This window comes from Misgurnus anguillicaudatus, chromosome 13 (genome assembly GCF_027580225.2).
Source record: "Misgurnus anguillicaudatus chromosome 13, ASM2758022v2, whole genome shotgun sequence".
Lineage (NCBI taxonomy): Eukaryota > Metazoa > Chordata > Actinopteri > Cypriniformes > Cobitidae > Misgurnus > Misgurnus anguillicaudatus.
In genome coordinates, this window is record NC_073349.2 from 6704967 (window position 1) to 6724983 (window position 20017).

General features: G+C 39.0%; 1 protein-coding gene and 1 pseudogene across 2 annotated transcripts; both read left to right on the forward strand.

Moving 5' to 3' along the window:
- The first annotated feature begins 5344 nt into the window (after positions 1-5344).
- Positions 5345-15569, forward strand: LOC129431195 (uncharacterized; annotated as a pseudogene).
- A 716-nt stretch (positions 15570-16285) lies between these two features.
- Positions 16286-20017, forward strand: ube2t (ubiquitin-conjugating enzyme E2T (putative)). 2 transcript variants are annotated; one of them, XM_055188326.2, is made up of 7 exons: positions 16286-16439; positions 16669-16786; positions 16890-16959; positions 17044-17149; positions 19112-19210; positions 19349-19432; positions 19796-20017. In XM_055188326.2, exons 2-7 carry the CDS (start codon positions 16678-16680, stop codon positions 19913-19915), a joined length of 588 nt encoding a protein of 195 aa, XP_055044301.2. In that variant the 5' UTR covers positions 16286-16439; positions 16669-16677; the 3' UTR covers positions 19916-20017. The 2 variants fall into 2 exon arrangements, with proteins under 2 accessions (XP_055044301.2, XP_055044303.2); XM_055188328.2 differs by lacking the exon at positions 19112-19210.

Sequence of the window (20017 nt, forward strand, 5' to 3'; positions counted from 1 at the left end):
TGATGTGAGTTTTGGTCACCTTCACCTCAAGTGTGTGCATGTGTGTCAGATGACCAGGGCCGCCTTAACCTAATGTGAGGCCCCGGGGCTAAGAGGTTTTGTAGGCCCCCCTTCCTATCGATTTATAGTCTCTTTTTTAAGTGTAATATCTAGGTAATCTACATCACAAAATGCATTAGTTTCTTTCGAGACATACAACAGTGAGTTTTCCCTCTTTGAGCCAGAAAACACCATAATATTGTTATTAACATATCACTGAGTCCACTTGAGCATAAACACAAGACACTTTATTTAACAACCACACACAGCAACATGTGGTGATAATAAAACCAAAATGTGTGAAAGTATATATGTTTATAAGCTTTATGTTTATATAGTTTTTGGAATATAATTTGCAGAAAATTGCCGCTCACTAACTAAATGCTCACCACAGTTTTAAAAATATAATAAGTTAAAGTTGGTTTTAAAGTGAAAATGCATTAATGATAACAAAAGATAAATCTTTATAGACAGAATCTTGTTAAATGCATTAATGATAACAAAAGATAAGTCTTTATAGACAGAATCTTGTTTTTTAATCAGTTATTTATTTTGTAGGCTGAAGATATAGTATGCATTGTATTTAGTATGTATGCATACATAAGCATGTAAACCGACCAAGTGTGAATATGCAAAAGACAGACAGGGAACATACCTGTATATAAGATCTTTAGATAATGAGATTATAATGGTGCTATCAGGGGATGATCATTTGAGATGGTTTTGTCGCTCTTTACTTTCTTAGACTTGCACCTTTACCGTTGCGTCTCTTTCTCGTCTTTCTACCAACAGATGTGTGCACTGTGAGCTGACGTCGCGTCAAACTACATCGCTCCAGCTGCGCACGCGTCACTGATATAAACACGAGTAAACTTAAACTTTATAACAACTAACAGCATTATGTGCGGGAACTCCTTTCTTAATTTAGCGGCACAGTTTCTTGTGCACGGGTCAGAGACTTCTGCATGCCAGAGACTCAGCTGAACCAGCACAGAACGAACGAGCGAGCGCGCGCACGAAAGAGAGAGAGAGAGAGATGCACCTCACTAGTGCTTATGAAATTTCAGAAATTACTCTTTCATTTGTTGGTGGATTTTTTCCGGTTTCTCTGTCACACTCAGTCTAACGTGCAGGAATGTCAAGTTGACAACGCGCACTTAATTACATTACGCAGAATAAAAAATATGTTACGTCTGACATTTTATTTCACGTTAAGTTACAACGGACCAATCAGCAGCCATAACGTGCAATTAGAGTGATTGACAGAAAACCCGACAAGTTACAAAACAATATGACATTTTCAGCTCGTCATGAACGCAAACTTGGGAGGCCCTTGAACTTGGGAGGCCCCTGGGCTTCAGCCCAGGTAAGCCCGTGCATTAAGGCGGCCTTGCAGATGACCTCTCCCTCCTTACCTCGGGGCACCAGCTAAGGAATTTCACCTTAACAGTTAAAGAATGATCCAACTGGATCATTCAATAAATAAGAAAATATGTCAATTTGAGGGAGTTTGTCATCTACCTTATCTAAAGGATTTTGTAAGATTCTGGCTAAACCTAACCTACCTGTATTATCAACACAATGAAGACATATAGAATTATTTAACAAGAATAACTAACACACTACTAAACAATGCTAAAATATAAAGTGCAAATAATAGAAAATAGTAGATGCAGAGTTTATCTTACGACAGAATGTTTTCATTTTTTACATGTTTCTTAGACAATATTAAATAATTATTTGTTAAACATTATAAATTTGGTTTTGCTTTTTAAAAAGCATCTATGGTAAACAGTTACTGACAGAATACATAAATGTCGGGGTCTGTGGAAAGTGGTTTGGTTAGTGATATTTACGTTCTCTGCGATCAAATGAGCATTCCAATGGTGGCAATGTCTTCCTCTGGCCAGGCTGTGCCTTGTTGTATTGGGGAAGGAGTCATGATTGTTTAATAGCCTTGAACATAAAGCGCTGTGGGATGCTGATCTCCTGAAGCACCAAGACGATCTGGAACACGCAGATGCTGCACTGGAGCCGGTGCAGAAGGTCCTCAACATTTTGGAACAAGGTCCCTTGAAGAGAAGGGTGCCTTTCTGGACAGGCGACGCGTGATCTGTTGTAATCTCTGGACGCACAAGCCTGTGTGTACCTTTATTACAGAAAAGGAGGGGTTGGTGCGTTCCTGTTGCAGGACTGTGATTGGCTGAAGATGTCAGAAGGAGCCCACATAGTGTGGCCCACCTTTCTTTACAATGAGGACCTCATTTCAATAGCATAAATACTTTGGCTGTTTCTCAATTCCAAGAACGCAAAGAACGGACTTGCGTCCTCGTGGAGATCGGTCTTGCCAGGCGACCTGGGAAGAACGAACTCGGAAGTTTTGCTGCAATGACTTCTGGGGCATAAAGCGATTTCAGCAAGTCTGCACTCGATGCATCCTCAATATCAAGAACACATCCGAGTATTTTCATGCGTCCTCTGTCCTTGCATTCTTGAGAATTGGAATGAACTTCGACTGTTAATGATGACGTATAGCGAGGACAGGAGGACGCAAGATCGCTGAAGAACGCATATTGAGAAACAGCCAATATCTTTAGAATTTCTTATCAATCCACTTCCAAAATACCATTGGCATTGTAGTGAATGTAGGCTATAATGATAAAGAACATAAGTTTGGTCTCATTTGAAAGCAGACACTTGGAAGTTTATTTTAAGATTACTTCAATCGAGAATGTATGTATTATATTTAAATCGGCAGTCGATTAGTAAAGATAGCGCCTGTTTGAACGTTTGCTTGTTGAGATTCGGTACATATGAGAACCAGAGCATGAGCGGACGTCAGTGTTCACTCGCCCCTCTGACCACCGCCCTCTCTGTGCTACATCTCTGACAGGGATTCCCTGGCTCTCATGTTGGCCTTGTCTGTTTGATGGTTTTGGAATTTAGTGTTGTTATTGTTTTGGCGTGAGGTAAAAGTTAATAAAACTATACTTGTATAACGTTACTATTGCTTTCTTATTTATTCTTAAAGCGTAACTAAACCCCTGGTCTGAGCCTGACTCCACCCACTGCAATATTTGAAAAATGCAAGAAAAGTGGGCAGATCCCAACAAAGATAGAGGGGACGAACTAAGCTCGTACCAAGTGTGTGGTGAGATCGTAACAAGGGCGTGGTGAGCTTGAACCTGCTTACGTCACGAGTCATTTTTTGGACCCAACATCCAATAAGAAAATTCAACTGCAGTAGCCACCGTTCAACCTGAAGAGGGCAGCACTCAGACGTTTTTACACCATATATTGTAGTATTGAAACACTTTATATCCAAATGTCAAAAAACTTACTAAAATCAATGAACAGCACTAATAAAGCATCATTCTTACAGATCATTAACAAAAAAAAGTTGGTTTAGGGTTTAGTTACTCTTTAAAGCAATACGAGCACTCGCTTGTTATTAAACTTTGTTCTTGTCAGTACTATATAAAACTGTTTTTCATTAGAAAAGTGTCAGAGAGATGTTTTTGCATGCTGCTTATAAATATACCAGTGGCGATATCTCATAACATGTTTTAATAGTCAGGTCACGATAAAGTAAATGATCAATGTCCACATTTAAAAGCTGCGGTGTTTACCTGCAGTTCCACTGTGTTTTTCGCGTTCTAAGAAGAGAATAGCTCCAGAAAAAAAATATTGCTTACATTCCTCTTTCCAAGTGTTAATCGTCCACAAGATGTGACAAGACATTACTCCCATTAAGTTTAACATAACATCAAAGAGCGCTGATCTTTGACAGAATAATAACTTCCGATTGGGATTCACAGACTGATTTACGAGCTAGTGAAATGAGACACACGAAGAGTGTTTAAAAAGAGCGCGTCTGTGTTTGTCCGTGTATGCGTGCAGTTTTTCATTCAGAGATGAGCCTGTTTAAAGGACCTCCATTCACTAGGTGGCGGAATGATACGAAAGGTGAAACGGTTACTGTCCCGTTATCAGTAGAATATTGCATAGCTCTTAGTCAATCAGATTTGAGAACCAGAAAGAACAGTTGTATAAAAAAAACTTTAATCTATCTAAATATATAATAAATGTAATTTATTATAATTTATAGTCCCCTACAGAATCTACACTGTAGACAATAAAGGTACAAAGCTGTCACTGGGGCAGTACCCTTTAAAAAAGGTCTTAATATGTACCATTTAGGTACAAATATGTACCTTTAAACTGCCATTATATACCTTTGAAGAACTAATATATGCAATCTTTGGGTACAAAGGTGTACCTTTTTGAAAGGGTACTGTCCCAGTAACAACTTTTGTACCTTTATTTCTGAGAGTGTATGCAATGTTTGTTGGAACTGTGCAACTATTAGATTTTTGTTTTTGCAACGGTATAGTGATCATGTATAATTATTTCTCTTCATTAGAATACAACCAAACAATACAGAAAATTTTTATGTAGTATGTAAAACGTAAAGGCTGAAGTGTCAAGTATTTAGGGTAAACTCCTCGTCCATTTGAGCAATAACATCACTGTAAAAAATGATTATATGCCTTAGCAAATTTTACTTAAAAAAAGAGTAAATATCATTTAAAAAATGGTAAAAAGTAAAAATAACACAAATTATTGAGTAAATTGAGTAAATTTTACTTAATTTCACAAGTGCAAAAACTTGCAAAATAAAAATTAATTAAATTTGACTTCTTTTCAGTGCAGGAAACTGCAGGATCTCTTGAACCTAAATTAAATCATAATTCTAATGAAATGACTCTCTGTAATGATGTACCGTGAGGCTGAGGATCCATTTGCAGTCTTTATTGTCTCTCAATATAAAACAGAACAGGTTAAACACCAACAACACAATTCAAGAGACAGGCAAACTCGTAGTCGTAAAACAGGCAGGAAATCAGGGCAGGCAGCAATCACTCGTAATAAAGGGTAAACAGATCAAAGTCACAAACCAGAATATAAACAGACAGGATAAATGCTCAGTAAAGACAGCCGTGGCAAATCAAGAAAGAATGTCCAGGTGGAGTATTTAAAGATTTCATGATGGGATACAGGTGGAGTGTAATCAGTCCTGGTATGTGGAATCATGGGAAATGAAGTCCGAAATGAGCAATAAAACTCAGGGGATGGCTCCCTCTGGTGGTGATCGGAGGACAAGGCAGGCGCCTCATTCATCAAAGAGCCCCCCCCCCCACGCGAGTGTTAGCATATAGCCCGTTAGCATCAACAAACGGTGCTGGCTGAAGTAAGCATTTGCTCACTGTCTGCTTACTGTAAATCTGCCTTCCTTTTCGATCTAATGGCGGATTCATCCGATATATGCTTTTCAGACCTGTCCTCACCAGAGCGGGAAGCTGTGGAGGAGTTGGTGCCCAGCATTCGCAGATCCAGCGTGCGGTACAGCATGCCTCACATCACCCTGGCTCCAGACGTCCGCAGACGGTCGAGGCATGCAACGAGCGAGCACTCCACGCGATGCAGCTTCATGGACTGCGTTCGGGTGAACGGAGACGCCATCGGCCAGCATGAAAGCGGTAAGACTCCGGTTGTTATTGTAACCTGCACTACTTGCCACATGTACAGTTTAGCTTCTTCCGTCAGCATAGAGGGGTTTACATGTGCTAAGTGTTTTGAAGTAGTAAGGCTGACGGAGAAGGTTGCAGATCTAGAAGTGCACATCCGAACGCTAGTTGAGGACAGTAAGACCGCTGATGTTAATGTTACAAACACTGTTTCGGGTGCGCCTAGTGTTAAGCGAAATACACATGGCTCGGTTCCGACTTCATTGTCAAGACAGCTGACTAACTGGGTGACTGTCAGGCGGCGTAGTCACGTACAGCATCCAACTAGCGCTCCTGTAGTAATATCTAATAGATTTTCTCCACTCAGCAATACACCGGCTGAGACGTCTGTTAAAAGTGCCCTGGTTATTGGAGATTCAATTCTCAGGAACGTTAACATTGAGGCACCAGCCACCATAATCGATGGTATACCGGGAGCCAGAGCGTCTGACATTAGATCCAAACTTAAAGTGCTGGCTAATGCTAAATGTAAGTTTTCTAAGATTGTTATTCACGCCGGCACGAATGACACCAGACTACGTCAGTCGGAGATCACCAAAGATACTATTAAAGAGGTGTGTGAAATTGCAAAAACAATGTCAGACAATGTAATATGCTCTGGTCTCCTCCCCGCCTTTCAGGGGGATGAAACTTACAGTAGATTAGTGTCTCTTTATGGCTGGATGTCAAAGGGGTGCCCTCATAACGTAGGGATTATAGACAATTGGAAGCATTTCTGGGGAAGACCTGACCTGCTAAAGAGAGATGGCCTCCATCCGTCTCCGGAAGGAAGTGCTAAACTCTCTAGAAATCTGACCAATAGTCTTACTTTTGATATTGTCTGACTATCCATGGCCCAGGTCAGGAAACAGACAGATCGGCTTACCCATCTGTCTGTTAGCTGCCTTGACAGGTCAAGAGCACATATATCCCAGCACATAGAGCCTTTTTTACCAGAGTATCAAGACATTTCGACTGTGTTACATTTCGAACAAATAAATACAGAGCACCGTTTACCTCGTCTCGTACAAATCTTATTAACATAAAATTAGAACACAATACATTAACAGATGAAACTCAAATGTTAAAATTTGGCCTTCTTCACATTAGATCGCTTACAAATAAAGAACCTATTATCAATGAAATAATTACAGACCAAAACTTAGATGCACTCTGTTTAACAGAGACCTGGCTTAAAGCAGACGACTACATCAGTTTAAACGAATCCACCCCACAAGACAATTATTATAAGCACGTACCTCGTTTAAAAGGGAGAGGGGGTGGTGTAGCTACAATATACAATAAAACATTTAAAGTAAACCATAAATCCGAACTAAAATTTAATTCATTTGAAATAATGCTGTTAAATATGGAAATAAATGATCGTAACAACAAACAGCTTTCGTTCGTTTTAGCTACCATCTACAGGCCTCCAGGCCACCACACAGATTTTCTTAGGGAAATAGCAGATTTCCTGTCTGAGCTTTCAGTCACTGTAGATAAAGCTCTTATCGTTGGTGATTTTAATATCCATGTGGATAACCCAAAAGATGTATTAGGACATGCGTTTATGGATGTTCTAAATTCTCTCTGCATTAGACAAAATGTGTCAGGGCCCACGCATACTAGTAAGAACACATTAGACTTAATTCTATCACTCTGACTCAATATTAATGACATCGAAATATCACCCCAGAGCGATGCAGTTTCAGACCATTGCCTTGTGTCATACACGATACTTCTAGATAGGACCGCTCAGTCTACAACATGCTACAGATTAGCCAGAACAATAATTTCCACCACTAACCATAGCTTTATTAGCACTCTTCCAGACCTGTCTCGAATTAAACATGTAGCAGATAACCGTGAAGATCTGGATATTATAATAGAAAACCTGAACAACGTTTGTTCTAGCACGCTGGATGCCGTTGCTCCCATTCGAAAAAAGAGAATCAAAGAAAAAACGCCAGCTCCATGATATGACCATCATACTGCAGCCCTTAAAAAAGTAGCTAGAAAAATGAAACGAAACTACCGAAGCACAAAGTTAGAGGTATGGCGTGCAGCATGGAAAGAGAGTGTTCAACACTACAGAAAGGCTTTAAAAACCACATCACCTATCTCAGTAAGCTTATTAAAGAAAATCATAACAATCATATTATTGACCCAAATCGCTCCAAACATAATATGTCAGATTACAAGTTGCCCATAGATGGCTGCACGGTGGTGCCATCTTCCACTGTTAAGAACTTAGGTGTGATGTTCGACAGCAGTCTATCTTTCGATAGTCATATCTCCAATGTCTGCCGCACAGCATTCTTCCATCTTAGAAATATCTAAAAAATACGCCATATGCTGTCTGCATCACATGCAGAAAAGCTTATCCACGCTTTTATGACCTCTAGAATAGACTACTGTAACTCGTTACTCAGGGGATGTCACGCAAATCAGGTAAACAAGTTACAGCTGGTTCAAAACGCTGCTGCAAGAGTGCTTACTCGATCAAAAAAGTATGACCACATTAGTCCAATTCTGACATCTTTACACTGGCTACCAGTTAAATATCGCATACAATTTAAAATAGCACTAATCACCTACAAAGCCTTAAATGGCCTAGTACCCTCGTATATTAAAGAATTACTGTCAGAATACAATCCATCACGTACACTGCCATCACAAAATTCTGGCCACTTAATTATCCCTAGAATATCAAAAGTGTCTAAAGGTGGTAGATCCTTCTCCTACTTAGCCCCTAAGCTCTGGAATGATTTACCAAATAATGTTCGAGTATCAGACAGTCGATCAATTTAAAGCTAAACTTATGACATTCTTCTTTAACAAAGCATTCACATAAAATGTCCAGTAAATGTACTTATACCGCAATAGTTAGTTTGACTAGAACAAAGCACTCACATACCTCATACTGGGTAATATACTTATGCCGCAATAGTTAGCCTGTCTGGAACCGAGCTGACTTAAACCACTATACTGTATGACACTTGCATTACATGTGAAACGCCCCTACGCTAATAGTATTCTGTTTCTCTCTCCCTGTCTCGTCCTCGACCCTGAGGACAATGAGACATACAGACCCAGTTCCTGCAACGGTGAAGATCATCACACCGCTGATCTACTGACCGTCCTTCTACGAGATGCCAAGCCGATGCCTGACCAGCGACCACCGGCGGAACCAGTTTAATTCGCTTAGCCGTTCACATACCCCAATAGTATTTATATATATAAATATGTATGTATCTCTCTCAAGGGTTTTTTCCCTCCTAGGAGTTTTCCCCCTGGACTAGCCAGGAGGGTTTTTCTCCTAAGGGGTTTTTTCATCCCCTGGAGAGTCTGCCACCTTTGGCTTAACTTACTACTTTACTGTATACGTTACATTATTACTGTGCTCGTTTTTCTCGGTTTCATACATCTATTAATGTAAAGCTGCTTTGAAACAATTAACTATTGTGAAAAGCGGTATAGAAATAAAATTGAATTGAATTTAATGAAATCTATGGCGATGTGAGACCAGGGTCTTTGTGGAATCGAAAGGGGTTGTAAGAGTCCTACTGGAGGTTGGTAAGAGGACTTGGAAATGTTGCAAATGTTACAGTTCTTTATGAATTCACAGACATCGTGAGTTAATGTAGGCCACCAGAACGTGTTTTGCGTGAGATGAATAATACCTGTAATGCCAGGATGACAGGTAGGGGACCAGGACAGGTGGGTTGGACCCTTCTTCGTCATGGAGGTTAGAGGTGCGGCAATGGTACTGAAGTCTCGGATGAATCGTCGATAAAAGTTAGCGAAACCAAGGAAACATTGAAGCTCTTTAATGGTTTTAGGTTAAGGCCAGGTGAGAACTGCGCGTACCTTAGTTTCATCCATAGCTACCCCTTCAGCGGAGATGATGTATCCTAAGAATGAAGTAGACGTTTGGTGGAATTCACATTTTTCAGCCTTGGCGTAGAGTTGGTATTGGATCAGACATTTCAGGACTGCTCTCACATGTTTAATGTGTTCTTCAAGGGTTTCTAAATGGATGAGAATGTCGTCGATATACACAAATGACCCAACAATCTAGCATATCCCGGAAAACATCATTTATGAAGGATTGAAACACTGACGGACTGTTAGATAGCCCAAAGGGCATCACTAAGTATTCATAGTGTTCAGACAGTGTAGAGAAACCTGTCTTCCATTCATCACCCTCCTTGATGCAAATGAGATTGTAAGCATTTCGAAGATCTAATTTGGTAAAGTATCTCGCCTTTCTGAGTTGCTCCAGGGCTGATGGTACAAGAGGTAAGGGATATCGAAACTTAACTGTAATTTCGTTGAAAGCCCGGTAATCAATGCAGGGACGTAGTCCACCGTCCTTCTTTACAAAAAGAAGCCAGATGAAGCAGGTGAAACAGAGTGTCGAATGAATGAATTCCTTCTCCAGCTCCTCTTCGATGTATTTTTTCATTGCTTCGGATTCTGGTTGTGATAAGGGGAAAATTCAAAATTAGACTGATCTCACAGAAAGTCATGTTATAGTCACACATAGTGACTCATTTATTCAGGTTCATGGCACGAAACTCTCTTTTTTGTGCCTCGAGCACGAATGACGTTTTCGGGTCACTCACACAAATTTCTATAAACTCTAACCCCAATCTCCAGGTGAGAATAGTTTTAAAAGCGGAAGAAAACATGTAGAAACCAATACATAAAAGTACATCCTAACCCAAACCCCAAATGACCCAACCGACAATGATTAAAAACCGTCAATGATTAAAAAAGAAAAAAAATTAGAAAACAATACATAAAATGACACGAATAAGAAAGTTGTACCACAGACACGAAAACTATTTATAGAAATTCATCCTCAAGGCACGAAAAAAGCTGAATTATGTGCCATGGACAACAAGTAAATTATTAATTTTTTTCGTGACTATAACACGACTTGCGGTGAGATCATTTTGGTAAAAATGGTTCACCTGTCAGATTTTTCAAAATTTTTTTAGACTGTACTCTTTTGGTGGCAAGCAATATTTACTGGAAGTTTAAAATGTGATATCTTGCATGTATACAGTTGAAAGAAAAAGTATGTGAACCCTTTGGGCTTACTTGGATTTCTTCATAAATTGGTCATAAAATGAGTTCTGATCTTCATCTAAGTCACAACAATAAAGAAACACAGTTTGCTTAAACTAATACCGCACAAATATTATAAGTTTATTTGTTTTTATTGAACACAACGGGTAAACGTTCATAGTGCAGGGTGGAAAAGGTATGTGAAACCCTAGGCTAATGACTTCTCCAAGAGCTAATTGGAGCCAGGAGTCAGCCAACCTGTGGTCCAATCAATGTGATAAGATTGGATGTGTTGATTAAAGCTGCCCTGTCCAATAAAAACACACCAGTTTTTAGTTTGCTGTTCTGAAGAAGCATTGTCTGATGTGAATAGGTCGACCAACGCGACTTCCGGAGAACGAACCCGAAAACATGTTCGGGACGTGTCCGGCGGAACTGGCACGAATGGCCACCCTAGATGTGAACCATGCCTCGCACAAAAGAGCTCTCAGAAGACCTACGATCAAGAATTGTTGACTTACATAAAGCTGGAAAGGGCTACAAAAGTATATTTAAAAGCCTTGATGTCCATGTGTCCACGGTAAGACAGATTGTCTACAAATGGAGAAAGTTCAGCACTGTTGCTACACTCCCTAGGCGTGGTCGTCCTGTAAAGATGACTGCAAGAGCACAGCACAGAATGCTCAATGAGGTGAAGGAGAATCCTAGAGTGTAAGCTAAAGACTTACAGAAATCTCTGGCACATGCTAACATTTTTATTTTTACAATCTACAATAAGGAAAACATTAAACAAGAATAGACTTCATGGGATGACACCACGGAGGAAGCCACTGCTGTCCAAAAAAAACCATTGCAGCACGTTTGAAGTTTGCAAAAGAGCACCTGAATGTTCCACAGCACTACTGGCAAAACATTCTGTGGACAGATGAAACCAAAATTGAGTTGTTTGGAAAGAACACACAACGCTATGTGACGAGAACAAAAGGCACAGCACACCAACATCAAAACCTCATCCCAACTGTGAAATATGGTGGAGGGGGCATCATGGTTTGGGGTTGCTTTGCTGCCTCAGGCCCTGGACGGATTACTGTCATTGATGGAAAAATGAATTCCAAAGTTTATCAAAACATTTTGCAGGAAACTTAAGACCATCTGTCCGCCAACTGAAGCTTAACAGAGGATGGAAGATGCAACAGGACAACGACCCAAAGCATAGAAGTAAATCAACAACAGAATGGCTTTAACAAAAGAAAATACGCCTTCTGGAGTGGCCCAGTCAGAGTCCTGACCTCAACCAAATTGAGATGCTGTGGCATGACCTCAAGAGAGTGATTCACACCAGACATCCCAACAATATTATTGAACTGAAACACTTTTTTAAAGAGGAATGGTCCAAAATTTCTCCTGACCGTTGTGCAGGTCTGATCTGCAACTATAAGAAACGTTTGGTTGAGGTTATTGCTGCCAAAGGAGGGTCAACCAGTTATTTAACCCAAAGGTTCATACCCTGCACTATGAATGTTTACATGTTGTGTTCGGTAGAGGCATGGAAATGTGTAATGTTTGTGGGGTTGCAGGCTGTGTTTCTCTGTTGTTGTGGCTTGGATGAGGATCGGAGCACATTTTGTGACCAATTTGTGAAGGGGTCCGGGTTGGCCCAAGGGGTTCGCATACTTTTTTCTTTCAACTGTATCTACTTTTCTAATACAAATATATTTTTCATGTAGACTTCATGTACAGAAAAGCTGCCAAGGAAAGTGGGCAAACAATTGGGTCACCCCACTTTTTCGGTTACTGGATGGCTGGTAACCAAGTTTCTGAAATGGCACAACACAATGCTGGAGGAAAATGCAGTGAAACTGATCAATGTTGAGCCTGCAACACGATACTGGAACTGGGTCATGGTACAGGCTTTGGTCTCCAGGCGGCCTCGCAGCTCCTGACGGCCTCCAAAGGGAAGCTGATTGGGTTAATACATGCATCAGATGGCCACTGAACGACTGGAGGAGCAGATAACAAAAGGAAAGGTTATACTGTATTACAGTGATTTGTTGAACATGCCTTTAGTGTTGATAAGGCGTTTCACTGCAACTGTTATTACTTTTGGCCGGATGTGAAAGCTGGGGCGAGAGCGATTCATAAAGTAATGCAACCAGGTGAGAGTCATACTGATGTTTAACATTTAAAAGACTAAAAAATTATGTTCAAGTGCGTTTATTGTCAGCTTTCTTTTCATTAAATGTGCTGCAATGTGATAATGTGATATGACATTTCTTGACATTTGAAATGTCTTCACATATAGTGGAATCACAATCACTTAAACTTTGAATCCACGCACTGAATGCTGATAGTCCGTAGCTGCGAAACGTCAATGTCATTGCATATTAGACCTGGCAAAACACTGCATGCCCCATAAACATGCATTTATACGTGGAGTACAAAAACACAGACATGTTTAGAATTGATTGTACGAATTAAGGCTTTAATTTGAATAAAACAATATTATTTACTAAACAAAATATCTTAAAGTAGTATGCGCTATTTTCATTGTGGAAATGGGTTTTCCTTTCTTCATTTTAGCCTGTCTTGGCTTATGCATAAAACTTGCAGTATATAAAATATAGCAGTAGGCCTAGCAATATTACTTAAAGGGGTCATAGCGTGAAAATCTGACTTTTTTCATGTTTAAGTGCTATAACTGGGTCTCCAGTGCTTCTGTTTGACCAGAAAATATAAAAAAGAATAACCCAGTGTGTGATGTGAAAAAATAAGTTGTTTGGATTTTGCCTGTTTTGTGGAGTAGGTAGCAAGGCCAATTACAATAATACCGCCCACTTAATCTACACTATCCACAGCACTGCCATTTAGTGCAGAGAGAAAAAATAATTGACAGCACAACTGAGTTTCAATTGCAACAAACCACCATCATTGCCATCAGTGTTTGCATTTCATCAGCTCATTTGCATTTTAAAGGACATACCCAAAAACGGCACATTTTTGCTTGGATCTACAAAATGGAATTTTAACATGCTATAATAAATTATCTATATGTTATTTTGGGCTAACCCTTCACATATGTACTCTGGGGACACTAAAGACTTATTTTACATCTTTAAAAAAATATCATAATATGACCCCTTTAAAGACGCACTGTTTCGTTTGTTCCCCAAGAGTATACCATTACCTCCCATTGAGGTCCCCGAGGTACAGACCTCTGTAATTCTCTGTATGTTATTGATAAAGCGCAGGTCTCTCATTGACGTGTTAATGTTTTTGAGGACAATTTTGCCAGGACAATTGTAGAGACGCGGTCAATGTTATATAGTCCAAATTAGATGGAGTCGGGAATTGAGTTGCTTATACTAAACATTGCAATGGTGTGAAGTTACTGTTAAGCTATTTTAAGACTTTTAAAATGGAAGAAACACATTTAAATATTTCTTTTGATTAACAAGTTTTAAGGGGCCAAATTATTGACACAATCAAATCTTTGAGTTTGGCGCCCCCATGAGTTGTACATGTGTTATACTCATATATCATATTTTGTGTCTCGGCTTAACGGGATAGAAAGACATTTCACCAATAAACTATTTATTATAATATAAATTATTTAATCGCCCTCGTGTTTGTCCTAACGTATAAATTACTTCAATCTGTTTAACACAAAGGAGATACTTTGATAAAGATAGTAAGCACACCGTTGGTGGGACTCATTTGCTTTGTTTTTATTACTATGGAAGTCAGTGGGTAGGGTACTGTCAACAGTCTGCTGACTATCATAATAAAAATATATATTTTTGTGTTCAACAAAATAAAGAAACTCATACAGGTTTAGAACAACAGAATTTAAATTTTTGGGTTAAAAGAGGTCCTTTGCCCATTAACTGCACAAACTGCATTATTAAATATCTGACTATTACACTTATTTAAAATATACTTAAATATTACTTATTCCTTGTAAGAATAAGACTCCACTAACATGTTTAATGATATTAAAATGTTACAGTGTGTTATTTTGTAAATGCAAAATGCAAAGTTTGATTGTTTACCCCAATTGGAACTAAATAATTTAAAATATTTAACTCATATTGGCCTTCACCATTAATTGAAAGAAACTATGGAAGAAAAACTTGTAAAATAACTTTATTACTATACTAAGCAACATATTTTTTTCTGTGTTCTAGGTTCTCTTATGGTTACAACACTCAGATTAAAAAGTGTGAAAAAAGCATTTTCTATGAAGGTGCTCATAGGGGATAATTGGCGCCCTGAGGTCTATATGGAAGTCTTGAAGTCCTCCGGGTTCACAGATGTCCGAATGGAAAACATGAGAGACAGACACATCAATTTCCAAGCTATTTTTGCCACTGCTGTAAAGTAAAGTACTGTAAAGTATTATGCCACCATTCGATTGTTGTTGTAGCTGTAAGCTATAATGATTACTTATAATTATTTTCTCTCAATTTGTCTACAACCAGTAAAAAAAACATGCCGTTTGCATGCTGTATTAAAAACAGAAAACAATCTTACGCTGAAGCAATAGCATGAACATGCAAGCTCTGCTAAACCTAAATGATAAAGCCTCACCCGCCATCATCATCATCATCAAAGCTTTACTAAAACAACAAAGCTGGTGGTGGCCTAAAAATCTTTTGCACATTACTGTATAAGGTATATGAGACTTGGTGGGAAGTGAGGGCGGGGTAAGATGTGTCAACTTAACCTCTAATTTGACACAAATGTACATTCATTTGTTACTTAGACATTTTTAGTGACCTACGGTTGCCTGTGATTGAGAGATGCATATGAGAAAATTGCAAAAAGGTTACATGTGGCATTTGTGAATGAAAATCATTTACTGAATTGAGGTTTTTGGCTTTTAGTATGAATATACTGTACCCTTAATATCCAGAGTGCTCTCAGCATTTTATCACTGACCACTATCTAGTTAATTGTGAGCTTCTATTTTAACTGTTATTTTGTGTAATGTTAGGCTTTTTAGGTTTGTTTGATATTAAAAGCAAAGCATTTTGTTTGGAGAAAGTAACCCACTGGTCGATGCAAATAAACATTTTAATTGGTTTAAAGCCTAGATTTATAAAGGTATGTATAAGCCTTGTGACACCTTCCCTTTGTCATAATACTGTGACATAATACTGGGAAGGAGCTGGACAGTACTGCATCTGTGCTTTATCAGATTTGTCTTGGGAAAAAAATTACTTCACTACATTCTAAAGGATATAAATATACTGTGTATTCCTTTATATTGCTATTAAAATTGATTTAATACCTAATTATATTAAAACTGTGTGCTTTTACTTGAGTAAAAATACGAGAGTAGATGCTTAATGAAGCCTACTTAAATATTAAATGCAAAACAAAAACTTGTATTTATAAAATGTAGTGGAGTAAAACTTATGATATTATGCTTTGGAATGCTTGTTTTCCAAAGAAAAACACAGATAAAATACGAATACATTACTTGAAAAATTGCTTTTAAGTAGGCTACTGTCCACCTCTGGTTGTGGAGTTATTATAAATATATACATACTTTTAATAACATTCACTATTTTTGAAAGTTGTAACAAAAACAAACAGCAACGAAGCTATGACGAACGACCACGCAAAACTACAACACCCATGATGCATCCGGAGGAAACGCGTCAGTCACAGAATGACGTATTAACATTGAGCGGGGAGAATCAAAACTACTGAGGTGTTTGTCTGATTCACCTACCAAAAGTAACAACATTACATGTAAGTGAAGCTAAACACATTGTATAATGTTAAATCAAAACATTTACAGTAGCGTATGTTTCGTTGAGACAACGTAGTTTGCAATCTTCGTAAATAATCGCCGCCCGTTTGGCAAATGTGTTATTGAAATACACTGCAGATGTGTAACGTTATATTGTAGCATTTTTTATAGTAAGTTAGTTAAGTCTTTAAGCGCGTGGTGTTAGTGTTAATAACCAGTGTTTGTTAGACACGCAGTATGCAGAGGATCAGTCGCCTGAAGCGCGAGCTGCAGCTCCTCGCCGCTGAACCTCCTCCTGGAGTCTCGTGCTGGCAGATGGAGGGGCGCGTGGATGAACTACAAGCCCGTGAGTTAGCAGTCGTCAGTCAGTTCATACTTATACATTATTAAAAATAATTTAAACCTACACAGCTAACACCATCTTCTCTTGTTGTCCCTGTTTGTTATAGAGATTGTCGGAGGTTCAAGCACTCCCTATGAGGGAGGTGTATTTACATTGGAAATCAAACTACCTGAGAGGTAAGAGCAAGATTACCTCAAAAACACCGTGCAGTAGTGACAACTTTTTAACATGCTTGTTTCACCTGTTTTTTGTCTTTAAAGGTATCCGTTTGAGCCTCCGAAGATCAGTTTCCTTACACCCATCTATCACCCTAACATCGATAATGCAGGACGCATTTGTCTCGATGCTCTGAAGTTGCCCCCAAAGGTAAAATCTATAAATATATACCAAGTAGTTTAACAGGGTTTGTTATATGAATGCCATTTTTTGACAACTTTTTGTGAGATTCAACGTATTGTGCAGTTTATCTTAAAAACAAATTGTGGAGAATCATTAAATCTGACTTCCCATCCACAGACACTATACACTTTGGTCCTCAAACTGGGGCCATGGAGATGGTGCCAGGGGGCCCAGTCTTATGACATTTTATAAGATACAATTTATCATAAATGAAACTTCAGAAAGTGAGGCTGCACAATATATCGGGGGGAAAAAAAAACCATTTATTTAACATTATTTAACATTTATTTTACGTGTCTATCATTTGTGTACAGTATGCTTAGATTGTTCAAATTAGACCAATCAGAAGGGGCCTTACTAAATACCCACCAAGTAGGTCTTACCGTGGGTTCACCCCAGCTGCTTTTGAGGCGTCAAATTTGCGTTTACCGCGTCTAGTTTGCCACTTGAACATTTTGAGTTTACTCGCTTCATTCACGTGTGAAAGCCGTGCGTGAAATTCTAGTCATTGAGACATTCAGGTGGAAATTTGAGTCATGGGAGGGCCTTCTGCGACTTCCTGTAATCACGTCACTACTAGAGCAATCTCCTGATTGGTTAATGCGGCGCATTTTCCCGCCAAAGTTTAAATTTTTTCTAGTCGCATGAATGAGACAGAAACGCGTGTACCGCGCCACGCTAAACGGCTCATTTGCGCTGTGAGACCTCCAGACGCGCGTCAACGCGTCTTCACATTGACTTAGAATTGAAATCACTCGTGCTTGACGGCTCTACCGCGGCTGATGTGAACGCAGCATTATACTGTAACCGTGGGTTCACACCAGCCACGTTTGAGGCGTCAAAATTGTGTCTACCGTGCCTTTTTTGCCATTGAACAGTTTGTTTCCTTGCTTCATTTGCGTGAAATTCTAGTCATCGAGACATTCATGCGGAAATTCGCACCATGGAAGGGCTTCTGCGACTCTGCTTTCTTTCTGTAATCACATCACTACTAAAGCAAGCTCCTGATTGGTTAATACAGTGCGTTTTTTCGCCGAAGTTCACATTTTTCAACTTGCGCGTTTGCCGCGGCAACGCTCAATTTGCGCCATTGGCCCGAACTAGACGCGCAAATGAGGCGGAATCCTGTCTACCGCGCCGCACTAAACGCCTCATTCCCGCCGTGAGACCTCCAGACGCGCGACAAAGCATCTTCACATTGACTTCACTTGTTCTTGATGCCTCTACCGTGGCTGGTGTGAACGCAGCATTATACTACTGGCTAGACCGCAAGCGCAGAGGTGAACCTAGAAGCTCAAAGCAGATAGCGAAAAATAAGTATGTCAGGAGTGTAGAAACGATCGAGCAAAAACTACAATGATGAACTTGTGCCTAAAAAACGGTACGCATGAAATAGTTTTTTAGCCTGAATTAGATTTTATTACATCAGAAGAATATGTATTACCTGTTTATTTCAGTGTGATAATTACATATCTAAATGATTTAAAAAAACAAAGCTAATAAAAATAGCATTTCACTAGGCAATGATATATTGCAAGGAATATTGTTATCGCAACAGCCAACGGTAGAATCGAAAATTTTCTCAATATCGTGCAGCCCAACAGCACTACATTGTATCTTTTTAATGTTTTGTTTAATTCAAGTTTTAAGTTTTAGATGGCTTTCTGTCTTACATTTTCTTTGGGGGGGGGGCATGAAGGGATGTACCGTACACCACATGCCAATTAAAGTTTGAGAACCACTACTATACACTATACATGACATTGCAGGAATACAAGCACAGAGCATTCTTAGGGCTACATACCATCCAGGTCACTTTCATTTACGTAATATCTTCTAGAGTATATCTCATAAACATTTAACACATAACCTGTATTCGTCCCAGTGTCCTATGCCCCATTATGATACTAAAATTAATTTTCTTTAAAGGGTGCTTGGAGGCCCTCGCTCAACATTTCAACGGTGCTCACTTCTATACAATTACTTATGGCTGAACCTAACCCAGATGATCCACTAATGGCTGATATTGTAAGTTTGGGTCTTTTTTAAGCAGTTTGAACTGAGATTACATTATTGTTGCTTGTGGAAGTGGCATATGGATGTGCTACTAATCAGCTGAAGCGTCGCTCTTTATGGTGTTAATGCTGTATCTTATATAATTACCAGTCCTCAGAATTTAAATACAACAAAGCACTGTACCTGGAGAAGGCAAAGAAATGGACGACTGAACATGCAGTTCAGAAAAACAAGGTAACTGTGTATACATATTGATGTTAGGGCTGTAAGTGTTTAAATAGTTTGCTTACAAAGTAGGTATGTGTGATGCTAGTCGACTGAACGGTACAGCTGCTACTTGTCTAGCTTGAATAATTATGGGATGACTGTTTAATTGATATATTAAGTAAATTGATCCTATACACACACACACACACACACACACAGTTTTTTTTAAATTTCTTAACTTTTAGATTATTGGTTACACATTTTTCATTTAAACAACAGAGATGGAGTCCAGCAGGAATAATATACAATATGTCATTGCACATATCAGCCAATGGGAGGCGACATTGTTCCATTGCATCTCATTTGCTTTCTTTTCTCTCTTGTTTATAGGGTTGTGAGGAAGCAGATGAAAAGAGCTCTTTTGGAAATACAAATAAGAAAACCGCACAAAAAAGAGAAGCATTAAGGGCACAGGAGAATTTAGAGCAATCTAAGAAAGTATGTATGTAGTTTATTTTACAAACAAGCTTGTTTATGTTTGTAGTACTGTGGATTTATTTTTGTCTGTTTATTGTTTTTGATATGAATGTAATAAAATATATTTGAACTGCA

Bases quoted from the DNA above. Each gene is read 5' to 3' on its own strand.
- ube2t (XM_055188326.2), top strand. From the start codon at position 16,678: ATGCAGAGGATCAGTCGCCTGAAGCGCGAGCTGCAGCTCCTCGCCGCT. The intron at 16,960-17,043 runs GTAAGAGCAAGA...TTGTCTTTAAAG, and splicing joins GAAATCAAACTACCTGAGAG to GTATCCGTTTGAGCCTCCGA. The intron at 19,433-19,795 runs GTAACTGTGTAT...TCTTGTTTATAG, and splicing joins ATGCAGTTCAGAAAAACAAG to GGTTGTGAGGAAGCAGATGA.